General features: G+C 48.8%; 1 protein-coding gene across 2 annotated transcripts in view; it reads right to left on the bottom strand.

Moving 5' to 3' along the window:
- The window catches only part of GRIK4 (glutamate ionotropic receptor kainate type subunit 4), a 453432-nt gene that overhangs the window by 148240 nt on the left and 282362 nt on the right, over positions 1-22830 (bottom strand). For both annotated transcript variants that reach the window (XM_058289034.1, XM_058289035.2), the window contains 2 exons: positions 19506-19684; positions 15263-15316 (listed from right to left, as the gene is read on the bottom strand). In XM_058289034.1, coding sequence (XP_058145017.1) covers positions 15263-15316; positions 19506-19684 — 233 coding nt within the window. The remainder of the gene's footprint in view (positions 1-15262; positions 15317-19505; positions 19685-22830) is intronic.

Below are 22830 nucleotides of genomic sequence, written 5' to 3'. Positions count from 1 at the left end.
CATATGAAATGGACACTTCATGTGGAGAACACGAGGCTGGGGAGAGCTGCTTCTTTTCTCCCAGCTAGCTTCCTCTCTCAGGCATTGATTCTTCATCTCTGATGTCCCTGCACTGAGGATCCACTGGTCAGGTTTCCTGTCTACCCATCAGAAATTGAGTATCTCTCCCTCCCCAAGTTCCATCTCAACAGCCTCAGGCATGTACAGTCCCAAGGCACCCTGCCGTCCTCACTGCGGGGCAAGAGGATTTGAGGAAGAATTAGGCAAATAGGAGTCCAGCCTTCATCTGAACAGGGGGACAAGGAGCTGTTTTGGAAGATGAATGACGCTGCCAACCAGCAGCCTTTGCCTGCTCCTTCTTTGAGGCAGGATCAAATGATGGGCAGTACCTGGGAGCTGGGCATCTCGCCAACTTAAGACACACTCAAGGTTACTCAGGAGGTATGTGAGGGCCAGGACAGAATTCAGGCCACGATGCTCTCCAGTGGGTTCCCACAGGGGGAGGGAAACACATGGCATGAGATTTTAGACCTTGGCCATTTTTGTTAGCCTTGTTCATTCCTTTGTTCACTCAACAAAACTGTGAGTACTCGCCACTAGAGAGAGAACAATGGGCAAACCATGTCCCTGTCCTCTAGTAAGTACAGTGGCCAGTAGGAGTAAGTGGGAGAGAGGCAAGTGAGACTTGGCAAGGTGCTCTGGGTACACATACCAGGTCTCATCTACCAGACTTTCTGCTGATTTTACTAAATTCAGAGTTGGTGACCTTAGCCCTGAAAGATAAGTGGATGCTAGTCAGATGAAGAGGTGGGAAGAGGAGCTCTCCAGACAGAATAAGTACAGAATAAGAGCCCAGAGGAGCAAGGGCATACGATAAACTCAGGGAAGCGCAAGACATTTGGTGTGATTGGGGTGTGCAGTGGGGAATGGGGAATGGGAAGGATAACCAAGAAGTAAGTTCATCAGAGGCTTGATAAGTCATTATGTTAAGGAGTAACGGGGAGCCACTGAAGGGTTTTAAGCAAGAGACTGACATGATTAGGAATGGCTTTTGAAAGATCTTGCCTCTTGGCCAAGATAAAATCAGCTTTGAAATTCCTGGGGGAGCTGTCTACCATGTGGGTTATGGCAGGAGGGCTTTGGCAGGATGGGCAGGCATCCTGCTTACCACTGGGCTGTGAATGTGAGCTGTCAGCACCACAGACAGGGCTGGGGAAGCCTCCGCTAGTGATTAATTGAGCTGTTGATGCCTTTGACACTGAGTGGAGCTTGATGCTGGGGATGGAGAACCACGATTGCTTAATAATAACAGCACTTGTTAGTCCTAATGGTGCTTGTAATACAATAGCACTTATAATGTAATAATAATAATAATAATACAATTTGCCAGAATGTCTTTTATTCTCAGTCTCCCTATGCTTTCCAAACATGCATTAAATCCTAAACACTCTTCTCAGCAGGGCCTGAGTTCCTCAGGACCAGAGCCTTCCTGGTGACGGCAGTGGTCCCAGGTGGCCTCGGTTTCCCCCTTCGCCCCGGCTTTCAGTCTTCTCTCAGGAGCTTGTTTACAGACACCAGCAGGAGCCCAGGGGTGCTCCTGGGGTGCAGGACCCCACTCTGGGTCAGCAGAGAGAACCTGGGACGTGGTCATCAACATTGCCAACCTACTTATTTCCTGCCCCACGATCTCACTTGTTGACCCTTTCATCCGGTAGTAGGAAGGGAAGAAGAAGAAACCAACTAATTTATGTGGTCAGCACATGTGGTCAGCAGAATTTTGAGATGACTCCCGGGATGTCCCATCTCCGCTCCCCTCCCCACAGAATCTGCAGGATTGCGAACACGATGCCTTTTACTTCTGGGATGAGGTTATGCTCTTTGGCACGGCTGAACTTAAGAAGAAGGCGGTCTGGGTGGGCCTGAGCTGATCACAGGAGTCCCTTAACAGCAGAAGAGGAAGTCAGAGAGATTGGGGGCATGAGAGGGTCTCGGCTAGAGGGCACTTCTCTGTGGGTGAGATGGAGAGGTGGGTGGGGGAGACCTGAGAGTGGCTTCTAGTCGCCGAGAGCAGTCCCCAGCCGACAGCTTGAGGGGAAACAAGGACTTCAGCCCTATAGCCTCAAGGAAGGGAATTCTGCCAACACCAGGGATGCGCTTGGAAGAGGATCCCGAGCCCCAGGTGAGAACCCAGCCAGCCGGCATCTCGAGACCAGCTTGACCAGAGAACCCCACTTTCTGACCTTCAGAACTTGAGGCTAAGGAATGGTATCGTTTTAAGCTGCTCACTTTGTGGTAATTTGTTTCAAAGCAATAGAAAACGGATGTAGCAGAGAAAATCCCTAAAGGTCAGTTTGATAAGCAAAGACTTGAGATGGGAGGTGAAAAGCAAATTCTCAGACCCACCACCTGCTAATTGAATAAGCTTAAAGAAAGCTCCCAAACTTCTAAGAGCCTTGGTTTCCTATTTTGCAGTACTGGAAGACCTGCATTGCAGTGCTATTTTTAAGGATTAAAGATTTTGAGTATAAAGTGCAGAGGACAGTGTCTGGAACATCATTTGCACTCAGAACCAGGCAACCATTGAGCTATTATCAAAATTCCAGCTCATGGAAGTGCATGGCTTTTTTCAAAAAAGATTTATTCTATTGTTTCTCCCACCCCCATTGGTTGTGCTCACTGTCTGCTTATCTTCTTTAAGAGGCACGGGGAATCAAACCAGGGGCCTCCCATGTGGTAGACAGGTGCCCAACTGCTTGAGCCACATCTGCTTCCCAGTGCATGGCTTTTTATGATCAGACTGTCTTGATTGTGGATAACAGAATTGCTAGATCGCTGCACAGAAGGGGAGGCAGAGGCAAGCTCATTGAATTAACGGGACTTCTGAATCTTCAACAAATTTGTGACAGAGGTCAAGGCAGGTCCCCCGTTCCCTCAAAGCTCTATTAAACAGAAGTCCTGGGCAGCCAGAGGAGGCCATTTCCATTATATTTCCAGAGATGCCGAACCACAGTAGTCCCCAGAGGCTAGTTCTCATTTCAATTTGATTTATTTTCTAGCACAGTCCGGTGCACCCCATCACCTACACACAGACACAGACGAGCTGTGCATATGTGTGTGTGCGTGCAGGTGTGTGTGCTGTCGGGGGCAGATGCAAGGAGTGACTGTCAAGTTTTATGGAATGGGTGATACACAAATATCTGAAAGTCAGTTCTGGAAGCCCTGGGGGACTTATCTTCCCTGTCATGCTGTTTGTCAAACATCAGCAAAGGGGCTGTCTGATAATTGGTTCCTCCGACGCGAAGCGGAATCTCTTTGCCTCCACCAGGGTCTCTACACCCCGTTGAATGCTGCTTCTGTTTCTATTGATTTTCCTGGCAATACGCATTCTGCTCGTCTGCCTCCTGACCCTGACTGGTTAGGAACCTACTGGATTTGGAAACTCGTGCCTCACTGTTAATAACCGGAACCTGCCGTGATGTTGAGGGGCTGGGCTCCTCCTGCAGCCCCCAAGCTTTGGGATGGACAAAGACCCGATTGGGTCCTTACCAGTTTCAGTGATTCTGCATCCCTGACACCAGTGCTGGGCCGCGCTTCCAGGATAATTGACAACCATGCCTCGCTTTCTTTTTTTTTGCTCAGATGCACTGAATAATCAACTGAGACTGCAGTGGGTAGAGGACAGATGGAGGCACCCAAACCAAACAGCTGTAAGATGGCAGTTCTTGGGGAAGCCTCGAAGGCACTGGGATGATTCTTTTAGTCACCTGGGCTGGCCAAGGGAAGGGTCCCCTCTCTGAGGCCCTTTCCTCTCCGCCTTACCAAGAAAGACTTGGTGACCAGCCACAGATCTGCTAGCCAAGCCAGGCAGTAGCCTGATTTGAATGGAGTCGAGATAGCAGGTACCATCGGAATAAGGAGAGGGATCATGGGGAAGGGGACGCCAGAGGGCCGGGGAAGGAGTGCTGGCCTCTCAGAAACTCCGAGGAAGGAGTGGCCACTGTGACGCTGGCAAGGAGAAAGGTGGACAGAGTGTTCGAAATGAGTCCTGCTCGCCTGACGGTTCCTGGAATGCCAGCAGAATTTACCCAGCCTGGCATTTTAGAGCGCAATCTGTACCTTTGTCCTTTATGTCCTACACACCTCTCAATGGCTACCATAGCTCCAATAGAGTGTTTCTCCTCCAGGAAGGAATTTCTCAGGGTCAGAAAGTCCTACAGGTAGGGTATAGCAGAGAAGAGGCCACTCCACTAGTCCAGCCTGAGCCTGCTTCATAAGGGACAGGGGCTGCCTCTTGGTTTGGCAGACTAGAGCTCACCCATCAGATATTTTTTCAGCCCCTAACTTGGCTCTGCCTACATGGTACTCTCCAGGTGTCGTTTCTAACCCATCCTTCAAAACATGATTCAACAGAAGCTATATCTGTAAAGGAAATGCTCCTTCCTCTGGGCTGCTATACTCTCATTTATGATGTCGCCTTTCTCCCCTGCTAGACCAAGAGTTCTTCAAACCCCATCACACTGGACCACATCATAGTACCCCTTGGATTCCCCTGCATATGGTAGGCACTTAATAAATGCTAAATAAGCATAGTTTATTTCAGCATTTTATGTAGGTAAATAGTTCAGTGGTGGCTGGCTAATCACTTTATAATCCTATAACTTGGGCCAATGGTCTTCAAGCTGTCAGACTCAGTTTCCCCAAAAGCAAAGGAAAATGATGTGTCAGTCAATCCTGAAGTCCCTTCTGAATTTCCCTCCCATTTCTCCTCTGAATATTTCCCCCTCTACCAACAACCCAGTTCAGAGAACAGGTACAGGAGGATGAGAAGTTCCAGAAAACATAGTTTTGGAGTAAAAGCTGCTCCTACAGATCTTGGCGTGCCCATGCATGCCCAGGAGACATGCATCACTGCCAGACCTGCCATGTCTCAGAGTTGGCATTTGGTGGGTGTGGAACCTTGGAAGCTCGACAGTCACGGAGAGAGTTTTCACTCCATTACTCTTTCCTAGTTGCACTAAAAACATATTTATTCACCGAAGTAGACTGTATTATGCAGAGTGGCTCCCCTAAAAGGCTCAATAAAGCTGAAATATGTGGACTCTCTTCATAATTTTATAATAAACTACACTTTAGAATCAATTGCTCTGGCACTAGAAAGCTGTCCGACTGATGGATTGTAGCTGCTGGCTGGCTGCGTGAGTGTGTGTAGGTGTGTGTGTGTGTGCTTGTGTGCATGTGTGTGTGTGGGGGGGTGCTTTCAGTGAAGGACTGCAAGATATGGAAGAGGCTCAGGCACCCTGGGAACTGTAGTTTCAACTAGGTGGGAGGCCAAGTTTGAAATATTTCTGATAAAAGCTTTGGAGTTTGGAAAGCTAGATAATAAATAGGGAAACTGAGGTCTAAGGTTGGAAATGCTCAAAAGGGAGGAGGGAGAAATGGGAAATAACACTAGTAGCCTACTGAGGATTAAAAAAGCTTCCCATGTTCTTAACAAAATGATGTTATGGAGCGAGCATTATTATCCGCATTTTATAAAAGGGACAACTGAGACTCCGATAGGCTTTATACTTCAACACATGCCCATCTAACGTGTGGAAGGTCCCATATTCAAACTTAAGTCCTCTCTGATCTGAGGCCCCTGCTGCTTCCATGAAGCCACGTTTCTGTCCTCTGTGTTAACACAGCAATGAGGCTCATGTAAGTCTTGGGGACAGGGACAGGACAGGTGATTTCATAATAACCCATCATGACCTTCCTGAAGGAGATGCTTTCTTTCTAAGAACCCTGAGCTTCTGGCTCCAGGAGTTGGGTCCAGGTGCTGGTCTGAAGAGAAGACTTGACAAAGGCTGACCAGGCAGGGCACAACCGGCCGGAGGATGCAGCCCCAGGTGACAGAGAGGCCATTCAACACAGCCAGCCTGACCATCCTTGCAACTAGTCTTCTGCCTCTTCTTGCCTTGATGATCATTGCTGGTTCCAACCTTGGGCCTCCTTCACTTAGCAGAGCCCCCTGAAACCTAAACTCCATCCTTTATGGTCCTGCACCTCCTTCATTTCAAATCCCTCCAGCCCAGAAGGGAAGGAAGGATGTTCTAGAATGAGCAGAGTTGCCATGTAGGCTATGAACATGCAGAGGCACCCCTGGTAACAAAGAGACTGCGCTCAGCTCTCCCCGACTGAACCACAGACAACCCACGGGGCTCCTTTGTAGTTAAAGGATTAGTCAGGGTGAGCTGTGTTCCAGTCAGATGCAAGGAGATGAGCTATGTCAACCGACCAGCCCTCCCAGCCCAAGAACTCTACAATGTTATGAACGGCTGGCTCCCTTCATCCACTCAGTAAATATTCATTATGTTTATTCATAAATATTAAGCACTTACTGGGTGCTGGGCACTGGGTTACCACTGGGGTTACAGTGATGGCCAAGAGAGGCTTGGTCTTGCATTTCTGAAGCTCAAAGTCGGGTGGAGGGGTCAGGTATGGAAAGAATTCCCAGTGGAGATGAATGTTACAAAATACAAAACACAGGATGCTGTGAGAGTATGAAACAGGGGACTCAATCTAGTCTGGGTGTAATGGAAGACTTCCTCAAGGAAATGATATTTAAGAAGAACCAAAAGATGAGCAGGGCTGGAGAACAGCGGGCAGCGAGCACTCTCACTTCCTCCTGGAATCAATGACTTCTTCCCTCCTTGTCTGCCATGATTCCTCTTTCTATAATTGCAGCAAATTCAATTACAGCTAATCTCTCTGATAAACCTTTAGAAACATAAATATAGGCTCAAGTCTACTTGACAGCAAAATGAACCCAAGGGAAAAAGACTGGCTGCTTATGTCCATTCTGCCCAAGTAAGATACACACTGGGTCATGGAAGAGTTGCTCTTCTAGGGCTGGACTTGGCCATAGTTTGGAAATCCCGAGATGTTGTTTGGTGAATAGAAATGGTTTCCAAGGGCTGAGTGTGCCCTCCAATCCTGATGGGTCATTCTCTTCTCTCCCTGGGGAGTGCTCCCAGCCCTTTATGAATCAGAATGCCCCGAGAGTGTGCAGGGCCAAAGACCTCCCAAACTAGGAAGATCCTGGAGATCCTGGAGATCATATAACATAATCTCAAATTTTTGCAGAGAAAGACTCTGAAGCCCAGAGAAGAGAGATGGCTTGCCTGGATAAAGAAAGGCCGTGGGGAGTGAAGTGGATAAGGGCTAACTGCCTGGGTTCAGGATCTGGGTCCACTACCTGGAGGAAGGTACCAAAGCTTGATGAGGCTCAGCTTGCTCATCTCTAAAATGGAGATAAAATTGCACCTATTGCTAGAGTTGTTTGCAAGATTTAAATGAGAAAATAAATGTGATGCACGTGTTATAGAGGTTAGCACAGAGAGTATTCAGTAAAGATTAACTACCACAATTATTCCAGAACTGTACCATTGGAGTTCTCCAAAGAAAGAGAAACAACAGGCTCTATGAAAATGTGTGTGTGTGTATAAAAAGAGATTTATTATAAGGAATTGGCTCACGCAATTGTGGGGGCTGGCAAATCCAAATTCTGTGGGGCAGGCCACAGGCTGGAAATTCTATAAGAGTGATACTGAAGTGTTCAGTCCAGATTGCTTAGGCTGGAAATTCGGGGAGGAATGAAGGTGTAGTCTTGAGGCAGGAATTCTTCTAATGCCTGGAACCCTCGATTCTCATTCTTAAGACCACTGATTGGATGAGTGTACCTCCACCCACAGTGTATCTCCTTTACTTAAGGTCAACTGAGTATTTATGTGAATCCTATCTACAGAATGTCTCTGCAGCAAACCGAGGACAGTGTTTGATCAAACAACTGGACACCATGAAATTAACCATCACAGTAGCACTGCCTGTAGTGGCAGGGCTGGAGCTAGAGGCCGTAGGTGCTTCCCTGCCAGGTCAGCGCTTTGTCCTCTATACGATGAGGCCTCCATGGGTGTAATCCTTCCCCTACACCCCATACCAATGGGGCACATCCAGAACTTGGCTCCTCAGTAGATTCCCCAATGGAAAAACTGAGGTTCCCTCTGCCTTCATATACAGGGCACAAACAGCAGCCTGCCCTGCAGGGTGGTGGTGTGCCAAGAGCAGAGAGCACTGGTCCTGCGTGGCAGCTTGGTGATGAAATGGTGGTCGTGGCTTCCATCTAGCCATACCTCCTGCCATGCTCGCACAGCCTCCTGCTTCTGGTGCCCGATTATTATCTGCCATTCATTGGCTTGTTCATGTCTTTTGACCCTTACCCTTAAATCTCAACAATTCTCTGCACCACGGCAGACATTCCCTCCTTTGGCACACGGCCTGTTTCTACTTTCTGACAATAGATTAGGGTGATTTTATCTTTTCTATTAAGCAGTGATTGCAAATCTCCCTGGATTCATTAGTAGCTGGATAATCCCTCCAGATTTATTAGCTCAAATTGAGCTTCTTCCTTCACCTCTTTTCTGCAGACAGCATCAACTGCCTCTGCTGTCTCAGGGGTGTTCTGGGCTTTGCCCAAAGGCCCTTAATTCTTCAATGCTCTATCCAGACTTCCATCAATCTTGCAGAACAACAGTTTCTCCAGCCAAACCTGGAGGTCAATTAGAAGACAGAGAATCCCTTCCAGATTGAAGAGAGGACCAAGCCCAGTGAATCTATAACTGCCCTATGCATGCCCACTTGGAAGCCCCAGTGAATCTATAACTGCCCTATGCATGCCCACTTGGAAGCCCTGGGCAGGACTGTTAGGCCAGCGGCCCACCTGGATAAGAGCACCTGAAGCCTCTTGAGCTATAAAGGAGCCAATACCAGAGGGGTCTTCTGCCAATCTTCACACATGGGATCAGTTAACCTCAAAACAGACAAAACAGGGCTTAGGCCTTTCTAGCACACAGGAAGGAAATGTTGTGATTATGATTAACAATTTGGTAATGTGGCAGAGATCACTTCCTCCCATTGGGCACACAGCTCACTACAGTTCATTTCCCAGCCTCCCTTTCATGTAGGTGTGCCCAAGTGATAGAGCCAATGGAAGGTAAGCAGAAATGATAGGCCCTACTTCCAGGCCTGGCCCATAAAACCCTCCTGCGTGTCCTCCTCCATGTTCTTTTACCACCTCTGGTCTCTAAGAGAGCACATTTACAAATTATAAAAAGCTTGGTCCCCACATGACCCTGTGGAAGGCTGCCTACTGATCAGGAACACTCTTTTGGGACTTGAGTTGAGTGAAGGATATACTTCCATCGTGCTGAGCTCTGAGACAGGAGGGTTTATCTGTTACAGCTGCTGGCATTATCTACCAAACATCAACAGGGTTGATATTTGCTGTTTTTTCAGTCTTACAAAGACTTTTTTGAGATGGTACTATTATCATTCTCATTTTATACATAAGGAAACTGAGGCCCCCAGAGTGCCAGGCCACAAAGCAGGTCAGCTTCCAAACTTGAGATTTCACCAGGTCAGACTGACTGTAAGAACTGGGTTTTTTATATTCTGGGCTACTTTCTCCCATTGAAAAGCAGCTTCTTCATCGGTGGGACTCTGAATTTCAGCCATGTGGTCTTGCCTCTTTCAATTTGCAAACTCCAAACAGAAAATAGGAAATGCATCTGGATGAAGGCAAGAAGCAACTTTCTGGTTTCCTGATGCCTCTATGTCTTTTGTGACTTTGCACAGTAAACTTCTTTGCTTTACTTTGTTCTTATTTGGTATATCTCACTTTGGCCTGGACTCTTGACTCCTCATCTTGGTCCACCCATCAGGACTTGCTTCATCGTGGTTCCTCTCTGTGTGCCTGACCTCTGTCCAAATGTGCATCCTGGCTCTCAATTTACCTCTCAAATTCCCGTGATTTGGATTCCAGGAGCTGACCCTGTGCATCGGGCTCTCACCTTGGTTGGGTGTCAAGGTGGCCCGTGCCACCTGTTGATCTGAGATTTGTTCTGCTGGGAGTGATTCCTGACCCATGAGAATCTGAAGCAGAGGCAAGAAGCTGCTTACTGATCAAAGGTCCCAACTCTGACACCAAATCTCTTTTGGTAATAGACATATAAATAAAAGACCTGGACACCTGTCCACTGTTTCTATGACTGTGTGCCTTCAACATCTATAAGTTGCTGTCCTCTGCATCTGTTCTGGAGAGGATCTGTCCCTGTATGTGGGTTTCTTCCCTCTCGTGGCAGTGTCTCTCGTTGCTGACAGTCCACTGCTTGTACATCCCTCTGTCACTCTGGCTTCCACTGGCCCCGTAGACCCTGTCCTTCCCTGGGCCTGTCAAGCTTCTCTCTGGCTCTGCCCTGACAACTGCACGATCCTGCTAGCCTGGCCTCAGCACTACGCCTGTATTTGTCACCTCTGCCACTCAAGGCCCAGGGTTGGCAGGCTCACTCTCTCTGCTGGCCAGACCCTGACAGAAAAGAAACTGTGTTTCTATAGGGCCCAGTGAATTGATGGCTTAGAAGATTTATTTGTGATGGATATTCTTGTCCTAGCTCCTGTGATGGGTAATCAATGGATCGAATCCAGAGCGGTCTATCTAATTCATTTATGGCAGATGCCCTGAATCTATCAGCCTTCTTAATGCTGGATGGGACTGAGGTATGGTGACTTGGTCAATGACTCAGTAATTACTGGCACAAATAAACCCTACAATGGTCGGCTCAGTCAGGCACAATAACTGAACTACCTGTTTCCAGTCACTCTCTGGGAATAAATAAAACGGCATTTAGGAGTCTTTTTACAGGCCATTAGAAGCTAGGCAGCAAAATAAGATCTCCCATTCCTTTTAGCCCTTGGGAAGCATACACAAGACTTCTTAAAATAATACCTTCCCTTTACAAAACTCTTACTGGGAGCCAGTCACTTTCTATATTATCTCACGAGACGCATGTTATTAGGGTCTACCTACATGTGAGGTCACTGAAGCTCAGAAAGGGAAAGTGCCAGAGCATCACACAGCTGGCAGCTCATCCAACTGAACGCGAAGTCAGCCCTGCCCAACGCCGAGGCCCGTGCCTGGCCAGCTCGCCGAGCTAGCTCTCAAAGAGCTGGTGTAAGCAGCCGCCACGTCGCAGTGGCAGGATTCAGAGAGATGGGGCATGATGGTGTTCACCGAGGAATTCAGAGAAGGAATAAACATGAATGGAAGCCCTGGGGCATCTGTGTTCTGTGGGAGGGACTAGAGAGGTGAAAAGGGTAACTCATTGTAGCAGTTTGATATGGTCATGAATTCCAAAAATAGATATTGGATTATATTTGTAATCTGGTCTGTTCCTGGGCATGATTAAGGTAGGACTAGGGCTTTGATTGAGCCATGTCATTAATGTGTTGAGTCCCCACCTCTTGCTGATAAAAGGCATGGCAAAGGACAGAGTTGGGTTTTTTTTTTTCATGTTGGAGTTTGATGCTGAAGCCTTAAGCTGGAGCCCCAGGAAGTAAGCACACAGAGGAAAGAGAAGCAAGCCCCAGGAAGGAAAGAGCCCTGAGTCCAGAGAGAAGCAAGACCCTGGAAAGGAGGAACCCAGGAAGCCTGAACCCTGGCAGACGTCGGCAACCATCTTGCTCCAACATGTGGAAATAGACTTTGGTGGGGGAAGTAGCTTATGTTTTATGGCCTGGTATCTGTAAGCTCCTACCCCAAATAAATATCCTCTATAAAAACCAACCAGTTTCTGGTATTTTGCATCAGCACCCCTTCGGCTGACTAACACACTCATTTCACTGTTTGAAGCCCCTCTCTCTTTGGCCCAAGACGCCACCTGCAACTGGGCGTGTACAGTGGACCTAAAACAGTCACTCAGTCACTCTTTATTTCAACTAGGGACCCTTCCCTTTTAGAAAGCCAAAGCACTAAATGAGAAGCTTCCAGAATATTCTCTCACTGGCTGACTTTTACAATGGCTGTGCTCCTACTTTCTTGCTGACTATTCAACCAGTATCATTCCTACTTTTCTGCAAAATTACAAAAAACATGAGTCCTGTTAAATTCCAGGTTCAAAGAACTCTCCCATGGAGGCGTGCTCCCAGAGCTCATCAGGTTCTATGCCCACCCCGAGAAGAAGAGAAGAAGAGAAGCTCTTTGAAAACTGAAAGAATCAGTGTTATAAAAAAACTACAATGCCATAGAAACATATATGACTGTGAAATGTAAAATGCATTTTTACTTTTAGAATTCTGGTTAATCCTCATAGCAACCTTGGGAGGTTTTATTATCCTCTTTTTAAATAGACAAAACCGGGTCTCAGAGAGTCAGTGTAACTCACCTAGAGTCACACAGTGAATATGGCAGAGAGGGGGCTCGAACCTGGGTCTCCTGACTTCACAGGCCAGTGCTTTTTTGGTAGATAGCATCATCATAACCATAATTATTATTTCTGAGGGGGATGGGAGAGGAGGTGGTATACAGTGTGGGTGACGCAGTCTTTCTAAGACTCTCCAAGCCGAGCAACTCCATCCCATTCTGGTTATTGCCACGGGAGCGCACATTCCAAATGACTGCTTCTTCCACCTGCAAAGTTACCTGGTGAGTCCTTGCTGCCCACCTCCCTTCTCCTCTCCTGATGCTGCACCTGATGGAGGGGACATCCTGGCAGGCTGGTCTTACCTTCTCTTCCCCTCTATCTCCCAGGCTTGCAAAATGGAACGCCAGTGCACTTTAATCTCTCTTTACTCTTCTGCCAACTTGCCCAGGCACCCCCAGATGCCTCCTTACATTAAGAAAATGCTTTTGCATTGCTCTGGGAATAGCCTAATCCTTTTCTCCCTTTTTACATGGTAATGGTCTGATTTACAGCAGCAGCAGCAGTGTTAAGTAGGGAAAATAAATAAACAAGCAAAGGAGTTCCTTCTGTTTTGTATTTTGGAGGGGTGGTGACCCTGAGGGGGCACTAGGGGGGTTTCCAGGCACTGGGTCACTGGAGAAAGCCCATTGAGCCATGCACATTTAATGTGTGTGCCTTTAGAGACTTCCAGAACCAAAAGACCTAAAATAGTAGAACAATTGAGCGGGCAGTTTTGTAGCGGTGGGTAGCCAGCTCTCCTGCGAGCCTGTGGTGGAGAGTCCCTATGCTGGAAAAGAGCTTATGCTGGATTCCTCTAAGGCCTCTTCCAACTCTGAGAGCTAAGGACTAGAGCATGCTCAGGGTTAACAATTCCACAGCAGTCCAAAGGAAAGGTGTTCCTAGAAGCCTACAGCTGCAAAGGAACAGGAATCAGAGTCCCAGCCAGGCTCCAACTTAGGCAGCCATCTCCTAAAGCTGGCGGGGCATTCAGGAGACCTGCTCCCTACCTCCCCAGAGGGAGCCTGCACCGTGTCTTAAGTTACCCTACTGCATGCCTAGACCAAGAAGCCTCAACTTCTGGCTAACCTTTTCCTTTTCAAATTGAAGAACCACATCTATGAGGTTGAATCTTGCCATCTAACCTACTGAGGCGCTTTCACTAATTGCTATCTGCCCCCAGTCCTTGAAAGAGGTCACTTTCAAGGCTGGATGTAAATAGAAAAATGAATAATTAATTGGCATGCACACTCCTGACGCTGGCCTGAAGTTTAGAGGGACTTGCGGTTTCCTTGACATGCCATGTTCTTTCATATCTCCTAGTCTGTGGATACGCCGTTCCTTGTCCTGCTCTTCCCTTCCTGGTTTGTCTAGAAATCCCTTTTAGGGCAGGGCTCAAAGACTTCCTCCTCAGGGCTGCTTTTCTTGTCTGTCCCAGGCTGAGCAAGTGGCTCCTTCCTCTGTGTTATGAAGAGCTGAACATTTTGCACACACACATGTCTAATCTACCACTTACCACTTTAGGCTATAATAAGTTTTTGGAGTTTCTCCAAGGCAGGCTTGGTTTCTTTTTCATGTTTTAATTCCTAACACCCGATGCCTGTATATAGGTAGCACTCAAAAGCATATCTAGATGAATGGTGACCTAGTTGAGTGATCCTGGTATCTCGGGCATTCGTAAAATAAAATAAACCGCTTTGCAGAATGGTTGTTCCTAATAGCTCTATTTGTAATAGCCAAAAGTGAAAAAACCAGAATGCCTCTCAGTAGGTGAATGGTTAAGCAAACCGTTCTACAGCCATATTAAGGAACTCTACTCCTTGCAAAAATTTGGATGGATCTCAAGGCAAGTATGCTGAGTGAGGAAAAAAAAAAATCTCAAAAGATCACAAACTGATTCCATTTATACAATATGCATGGAATGACAAAATAATAGAAATGGTGGGCAGATGAGTGGTGGCCAGGGCTTAGGGGTGGGAAGGAGGTAGGTGGGTGAGACGGTAAAGGGGACTCTCCGTGGTGACAACATGGTTCTGTATCTTGATTACAGCAGGAGTTACACAAATCTACTTGTGATGGTTTTTGATAGATCGGTTATTTTGATGTCCAGGTTTTGATACTGTACTATAATTACATGAGATGTAACCATTGGGGAAAACTGGGTGAAGGGGACAGGGGACCCCTCTGTACTATCTTTGCAACTTCCTGTGAATCTATAATTATCTTAAAACAAAAAGTTAAAAAAAATTAACAAAAATAAACCTGTTTTCTAAGGTCTTCTAGTTTACACCTGGATTCATCTATACCCCACAATAACTTTCCACATTTCTTAATGCTTTACAATTTCAAAATGCTTCTTCATAGATCAAATGACATCATTTCAAAATTATAGCAACTCCATGAAATGGCTCTTCTTATTCCCAATTCACGAATAAGAAAACCAAAGCTCAGAGATTTGTTGAAGGTCACAGAATTGGTATGTGGCAAAGACAGGACTCAAATCTGGCTCAATAATGATTTCAACAGATTAGTTTCTCATCTGCAAAATAAGAGCTTTTGGCTAAGACAGCCTCTAAAGGTACATCCAGCTGACACAACAGAAGACTCTCATGTTTTTTGGGTCTAGCTTTCCTACTTATGAGTTAGCCTGGGGAGCTGGCAACGTAAAGGAGAGACAGGAGTGCAGGCCAGTTCTAGGAGCTTCAGAGAAGACAGGTCCACAGAGAAATTAGTGCTGTGTAGCATTTGAATGGAGGCAGTAGACTCCATTCCAAAATTTGCATTCTCCCAAGGCTGAGAAATGTTGGGCGGAGAATCCCAGCCTGTCCTTGGGCCTCCATGTCCCAGGCCACCTGCCTCTCTGGCTGGCTGCTGCTCCTCTGCTTCTCCCTCCCCTATCCCCATCTCCTGGGCTTCATTCCATCACAATCCACTGACCCGAATTAATGACACTCTCCATGCCAAGGAGTGAACTGTGAAGAATGTCTTACCAGATTAGTGAAGATGTATGTGTAATAGGCTGACACCATCCCAAGTTCAGCAGCCTGTAGAGGAAAGAAAAGGAGATTAGAGAAGAAAACAAAAAAAACACTTGAAGTAAATGAGCAGTGAGAGCCCTAGTGCCTGCCGTTTGTGGGACCCACTACCCCTGGGCATCATGCAGAGAAGAAATGGTGATTGGTTCGCCCATTGCTCTTTACATAGGGGACAGGGGACAGAAACACTGGCCTCTAACGCAGGGTCCCACTGCTCCACCCCTGCAGTGACATTCAGAGGAGCTGACGTTCTCCTGCGTAACACACTCCCGTGGATATAATCAGACTGTTTGGAAATCAAAAAGACTTTAAGGGAAACGGAGCAAATAAAACAGACCGTAATAATTCATAATCATCTCAATTGTTATCAATAACAATGGCTGACACTTACTCACTGATTAGTACCTGCCAGGTACTACGAAAGCACTCTGCGTGGGTTACAAGGTAGGCATTATTATTCCCCGGCCATTATACAGTTGAGGAAACTGATACACAAATGGCCTAATGTGCATTAGGTAGCCCATCTCAGAGATGGTCACGATGAAATGTAAGCCAGCAGTCTAAATACAGTGTTTTCAGGCAAGCCCTGCTATCCCTTGATATGCATGATATTGATGGGTCTGGTGACACGTCTCTTAGAGGGACTCTGACATAGATAAGAAAGTGGGTTGGTTGGAGGCAAGTCCCAAATTAGCACCACCCCTCTCCTGACCTCTCCGGAAAGGCTGTCAGAATGCAAGGGAGACGCATAGGAATATTCTGGAATCTGCATTCACACAGGAGACAAGAGAGCCGTCTGCGCGCGCTGGGCCTTTATTAGTGCGAAGGAACAAGTTGCTTGTGACAGGCCTCGTGGGTGATCACAGCACACTAGTGTGGCATCATCCTACGGCTGAGAATTGCTCCTGGAGAACGGTCTCCCTTTTGTCTGATCTTTGTGCCCATCGCAGATACCCATAACCCCCCCTTCTTGTCCCTGTGGCCATCTCAGAGTGTGACAGGTGCAATAGAAACTGACAAGCAGTGCAGGTAAACGAGGAGCCCTGCTCTCAGCAGGACCCACCTCGGGACCTCCTGACTACCGGTTCAGTTTTAAAAATGCTCCCTGCAGCACCGGGCCACTGGGAAACTCTTTTTGTCATGACTATTGAGGAGCCTGGGAAAGAAACAAGATCAGGGATGGGGTCATTCTCCTTTTCTGTGGTGTTTATCTCCCAAGGGCCTCGAATGACCCTGTGTGCCTTCCTCCAGGGACCCTCCCTCACGGGCTTCTGGCGGACAGGCTGGGGGGATTCTAACTCACAGAGGGGCTCAGGGACCACATAAGGTCACCCGGGGATTCCGGCGGGAACTCAAGGCTCCTGTCCGAGGCCTCCTCCTCCCTCCAAGCAAAGCCACATTCCCTCCTCCACTTCCAGGATGATGGGGTGGCCCGGTGCCCGCCCCACCCCAGCACTCCCAGTGCCACTGCCTCTCACCACGGCCAGGGTCGATGGGGCCCGTGGCTACAGGAATGGGCTGGGGGTGGGGGCGTGGAGAGGGCGGTGTCAGGTAGTTAAAACCCATTTTGTGAAATCTGCCATCCTCAAGATAAAAGACAAGAGATCCCTGGATTTTAAGACCTGAGTTCTGGGTAAACATGCAGTTCGTGGCTAGAACAGCCGCTCAATAAAGTAGGGGATTACGCTGCAAATCCTCCTGAAATCAAGAGACGGCAGAGTGCTGGCAGGCTCCAGGGGCCGGGCCCTCTGTGCTCAGCCTCAGTCCTGGAGGCTCTGCATGCTCTCTGCTCCCACTGCCTTCCCACACATGCCCATCCTCACCGAGACCCCTGGAGGCCTTGGGGTACCCGCTTGCCAGGAGGAGTTGGAGTCCAGGGAAGCACAAGGATTGCCTCCAGGCCTGGTGGAGAGCCTGCACGCCTGGGGCCTCTAGGAAGCTAAACTTGGAGAAAAGGGATAGAATCTTCCTGAGGCTCCCTGGTCAGTGTGGCTCCAAGGTCCCAGGGCTGGAGGCCTCTAGGTGGTCTGAGACAACTGGTCACCGGCCACCTGGCAGAACCATTGGCTAAGAATGGTCACTGGAGGCTGGAATTCCTTCAAAAGCACAGCTGCACAAAGAAGTTTGAAATGAAAACACCCAGTACTGGCAAGGCTGCTATAAGACAGGCACACCTATACCCTGCTGGTAGGAGGATAAACTGTTACAGTCTTTCTGGAAGGCAACCTGGAAAATCATATTAGAATCCGTAAAATCATGCACACCTGTAACTCAAGTAATTCCACTTCTAGCAATTTGTGCTACACAAATATTCATGGATGTGCATAAAGATTGATGTACAGAAGGTGTGCAGCACAGCATTATTTATTATAGCCAAAGGCTGGAAACTACTGGCATCCCTGACGATAAAGGGATGCTTAAATAAAGTGCCGTACAGCCACATGATAGCAGATGATGCAGCCATTAAAAGAGTATTTGCAGGAAAATATCTAATGGCGTGGAAAAAATGCACGGCATATAATTAAGAGGAAAGAGCAGATTACAGCAGAGTATGTGCAGCGTGATGATAATTTGCAAAAGGAAAAAAGTGCATCTGTAAAGGCAAAAAGGCGAGACATCAAAACCTAGTGGTTATCTCTGGGGGATGGGATTCATGAGTGATTCTTATTTTTCTTCTACGTGCTTTTCTGCATTTTCCAAAATTTCAGCAATGAACTTGAAGTCTCACTACCAAAAATAAAAATAAATAAATAAAGCCCAGCCTAGCATGCTGGGAGCCACGGGAATATTCCTGGGCAAGGGGCTGCTCCAGAGGCTCCCACATGGGGCCGTTTGGACTCCAGCTGCGATGGGTGGATGTGCCCAAGGGAGCTGGGAGGACATCACCCGCTAACCCGAAGCCCTTGTGCCCGCTCCCCACCTTTGCCGAGAAAGACTCTTCAGCCTGGATCTCTTGTCCCCTGAAACTTAGAGGAGCTTTCCATCCTTGATGACTCCATCCATCATAGCCCCAGACAGGAGAGAAGGAAGGGAAAAAGGAGGAAGAGAGGAAAACTCTGCTTCTGAGTGTGTGTGTGACAGAGAGTTGGGTGCACACACCGACGTGGCTTTGGAGCTGTGGAAAATCACTATAGCAACAGGCTGAGGGGACAGCCCTCTGTACTGAGACAACTCATTCAAATCTCTTATTAACTAGCTGGTGGGGGAGAGGGGGAAGGTTGGGAGAGAGTGGAAGAAAGAGGGAGAGGCAGTCATCCGACCGTCTTGCGGGCGCCTTGCAGCGTGGCAGAGGTTAACGAGGAGCCCTGCTCCCCCGGTGGAAGCCGGCGGCTTCTGTCTACAGGTGCAATTAAAATGGCATTAGAGGAGGTCCAGAGAGGCTGGGGTGCCGCGGGGGAGCCGGGAGGGCCTGGCAGCGGGGTTCACCGTATTTGAGGGCACAGGCCTAGCCCAGCCCCCAGCCCAGGGGCGGGCGCCGGGTGGCTCCACGGCCGTCCAACTGTCCCAGCGGTTTGTCCAGCCAGGACCCCCAGAGTCGTAGTTTCCACACGGGCGTATTCTGACTCAGGGTTGGTGCTTGGTCAGATTTTCTGTCAGGAAGGCTGGTTCAGGTTCATGTCTGATACTTACAGGGTGGAGCTCTGGGCAGTTTTTTTTGTTTTTTGCTTTTTAAACCCCCAGAGTCTCCGTCTCTTTACCTATAAAGTGAAGATACTGCACCAACCTCACCCAGTCATTGAGAGGATTACGTTGGGAAATTATAGGAAAGCACTTCAACTGTCGCATGCCTTATAAGAATTATATTCGACTGTCAAAGTATAAAAATACTTCTGCACCCCTTGGCAAACAGCGTCTGCCCCGAACCCCTCACGAGCCCAGCCTGACCCCCAGCCTCTCTTAGGGGTCCATGACCCTCTAGGCCGAGCCCTGGGCAGGGTCCAGGCTGGCTGGTGTCCCCAGGGTGGGGGTCCTGCTGTACCAAGCGCTACGAAGTCCTGACAGCCCCCCCTTTGCCCTGCTTTCTCCTCTGGGCTCTCAGAAGCCACGCGCTGAACCCCAGGCACAGAGGAGGGCTGGGCCCAGCCCCGGCGCCCCGGGTGGTGGCGCGGGAGGACAGGTGGGCGGCGGGGGACTGGGGGGGGGGGCAGAGAGGAGGGCGCGTCCTGCCCCGGGTGGCGCCTGCGCCAACCCCGCTCACCTTCAGGAGGATGGTGTAGGACATGGAGGCGTTGGCGTGGATGATGATGGTGGCCGTCTTGTCGTCCCGGATCTCCTTCAGGAGAGGGGTGGGGTCCCGGGTGTCATCCAGCATCCGGACGGAGAGGGTGTCCTTGGAGATAAGGAACTGCCGGAGCAGCTTCTCTAGGTTTAAAAGGCCTGTGGGAGAGAGGACGGGCGCTGAGCACTGGCGGCGCTGGGGCGCGGGCGCAGGACGGTGGCGTCGCGGCCGGGCCGTTCCTGGGGGGAGGAGCTGCATCCAAACCTGAGCAAGCGCCTTCACCTCTGTGGGCTCCAATGATCCGTCCCATCGAAAATCATAACAATTCTCCCAAGCGCCTTCCCCCACCTTGGTCCAGAATACTCTTTCTTTTTGAGGTACCGGGGGCTGGGGATTGAATCCGGGACCTCATATGTGGGAAGCTGGCACGCAACCACTGAGCTACAGTGGCTCCCCAGAGTTGGTTTTTTTCATTTATTTGTTTGTTTTTTTTTAGGTGGCACCAAGGATCGAACTTGGGAATTCGTATGTGGGAAGCAGGCGCTCAACCACTTGAGCTGCATCCACTCCCCCCAGAGGGCTCTTTAAAAGCAGAGAAGGGGGCTTCCTCGGGCTGCATGAGAGGACCTCACTCCTCTCCCCGTCCTCGGAGGCAGCACTGGCTGGGGACCAGATGCCACCAGGCCTGGCTTCTCCCTGGGCGCGTGGCCACTTATGCACACGTAACCTTCGGCATGTGGCCGGGATCCTAGGACTCAGTTTCTTCATCTGTGAAATGAGAACAAAGGCAGCAGCCGCCAGCTGGCAGGGCCGTGGCGAGGACTACGCGGGGTAAGCTGTGAAGCGCTCAGCCCTGAATGGGCGCTGGCTGAAGCGATGGCAGGCTCTGGGAAGCCTTCGTTTTCATTTTGGAGGTGGGGGAGCAGGGACCTCCAGATCACAAGGCCGGTAATGTGATTCTAGTGAAACCCTTTGAACTCCTAAAAGCACACTTGCTGCATTTAGACGAGGTATTATTATGATTGTAAAAGCGCAGGCTTTGAACTGCACTCCAGCAGGCAATCATCAGGGGGCCAGAAGGAGAGGGAAAAAAAGTGATGGTGAGCTAAGGCCCCCACTTCCCCGGCAAGGGTGGGAGGAGGGGGTCCAGAATATCACTGGGACAACAGGGTCTTCATTCTGACTTTTCTCTGAAATGGCAAAGCAGGAGAAAAGAGTGAGTTTTAGGGTGGGAGGAGGGTGTCTCCTGGGAAAGCAGGGTTCTCCATTCCAATGCATGGAGACCTGTAGGACTTTGCTTTCAAAAGCAATGCCGAGGGTAACATTTATTGAATACTTACTGTGTTCCAGGGAGTGTCCTGAAAATTCTACATGTACTGAAAAACCTTTAGATCCTTAGCATACCACAATTCTCTAAGGAATTAAAACCACATGGTAAAGTAGGGAACGTGAGGCATGGAGATGAGGGAAGGGTCAGTTTCCTAATCAAATTCCCCAGGCTGCTGGTTTCTGGACTGGCTAAAGGGTTAACTGGAATTAAATTCAGGATGTTTTGAATCGAACCCCTAAAGATTTCTCCCTGCAAAGGTAATTCACCTTGGTGACCCTTGAGAACTAAAAGAAACCTCAGAAAGGATATTGAAGAACATCTCATTTCCCTTCCTTGTTTTGTGGAAAGGTGACACAACATTCCCCAGGGACACAGCTGGGGCCAGAATTCCTATTTTCTCCTCTCCATCCAACCCTCCTCCCATGGGACCAGGCTGTATCTTAGGTCAAAACATACCAGGAGGCAGCAGGCACAGACCCCCGGGGACGTTAGGGGAGAAAAGCCCTTGCGGGGAGGTTTTTTAACTTGAAGGCAAGGAAGGGTAGCCCAAAGGGCAGGCTTGGGGAGGCAGCCCTCTCCCATGCAGAAGAAAGAGGGAGGAAAGCACACGCCAGGCACTGAGCTACAAGACACGAGGGAGAGCAGGTGGATCACATACAGCCCTGCCCTCCAGGGGCTTAGCGTCCAGTGAACTTAGCTAGGTTCAAAAGTACATTCAAATCACATCAGTATTTTGTTTGGTGGCCTAACTTAAAGTGGTTTTCTACTGGGTGCCTGGCTTTGTCCTTTATGTAAAATGGAGAGACTCTTCACTGCATCTCCCTGAGATGCCATGAAAGACAAAATCCTGCAGGGACAGAGGTCTGAGCTCCTGATCCAGAAGACACTATAACAAGGAGGTACAGAGCTGAAGTGCCTGCAGTCTTAGCCACCTCCTGGACTCAAGAAAAGATCTACCTGGGCATATTATGGACAAAGAAACACAGGCTACTGGGGCTGGAAGTAGTGCATGAAGGAGGGGTGGCAGAGGCAAAGCCCAAGGGTCCTGGAAGGGGGTATGGCAGTTTGATATTATTGATGAACTCCAAAAAGAAATATCGGATTATGCTTGTAAACTGGTCTTTTCCTCTGGGCATATTAGATTATATTGGATTCGGGGGTTTCCTTGATTAAACCTCTGAATCGAGTACTTAATTACTTGTACCAGTAGGGTGTTGAGTCCCTGCCCCTTGGTGGCTGGGGGCTCACAGATAAAAAGATATGGCAAAGGACAGAGTTGGAGGTTTTTGACATTGGAGTTTTGATGCTGGAGTTTGATGCTGAAGTCTTAGGCTGGAGCCCTGGGAAATAAGCACACAGAGGAAAGAGAAGCAGGCCCTGGGAAGGAAGGAACCCTGAGCCCAGAGAGAAGCAATACCCAGGAAGAGAAGAATCCAGGAAGCCTGAACCCTCGCAGACATCAGCAGCTGTCTTGCTCCAACATGTGAAAATAGAGTTTGGTGAGGGAAGTAACTTAAGCTTTATGGCCTGGTATCTGTAAGTTCCTACCCCAAATAAATACCCTTTATCATGCCCAGCAGATTTCTGGTATTTTGCATCAGCACCCCTTTGGCTGATTAATACAGGGTGGTACAGCAGGAGGCTGGCTGGGCCAGAGGCCACGTTCCCTGGGATTCTTCAAACAGGCAATGAGATTCAGTGGGATGAGACAGGAACGCTTGGGGGGTGACAGCTGGCTTAGGTACAGCACGGCTGCCTGGCAAAGGCAGCCCAGGGATCCTTTTTCCTTTTAACAGTGGCAGATACACTCAGCTCCCGGGGGAAAAAACATCCCAGAGACAGCCCTGCCACCCTGCTCTCTCCATCCCCAGAATGCCCCATCCTTGGTGTGCTCAGCTGCCCGTTAAACACGGAAGCAGCCGCATCCTCTCATCTTGTCCAACAGAATTCCTGGCTGCTTTGAGAGATCTGGAG

Source organism: Dasypus novemcinctus, chromosome 27, assembly GCF_030445035.2.
Source record: "Dasypus novemcinctus isolate mDasNov1 chromosome 27, mDasNov1.1.hap2, whole genome shotgun sequence".
NCBI lineage: Eukaryota > Metazoa > Chordata > Mammalia > Cingulata > Dasypodidae > Dasypus > Dasypus novemcinctus.
Note: the sequence above shows the minus strand (reverse complement) of the source record. Positions and strands in the feature narration are given on the sequence as shown.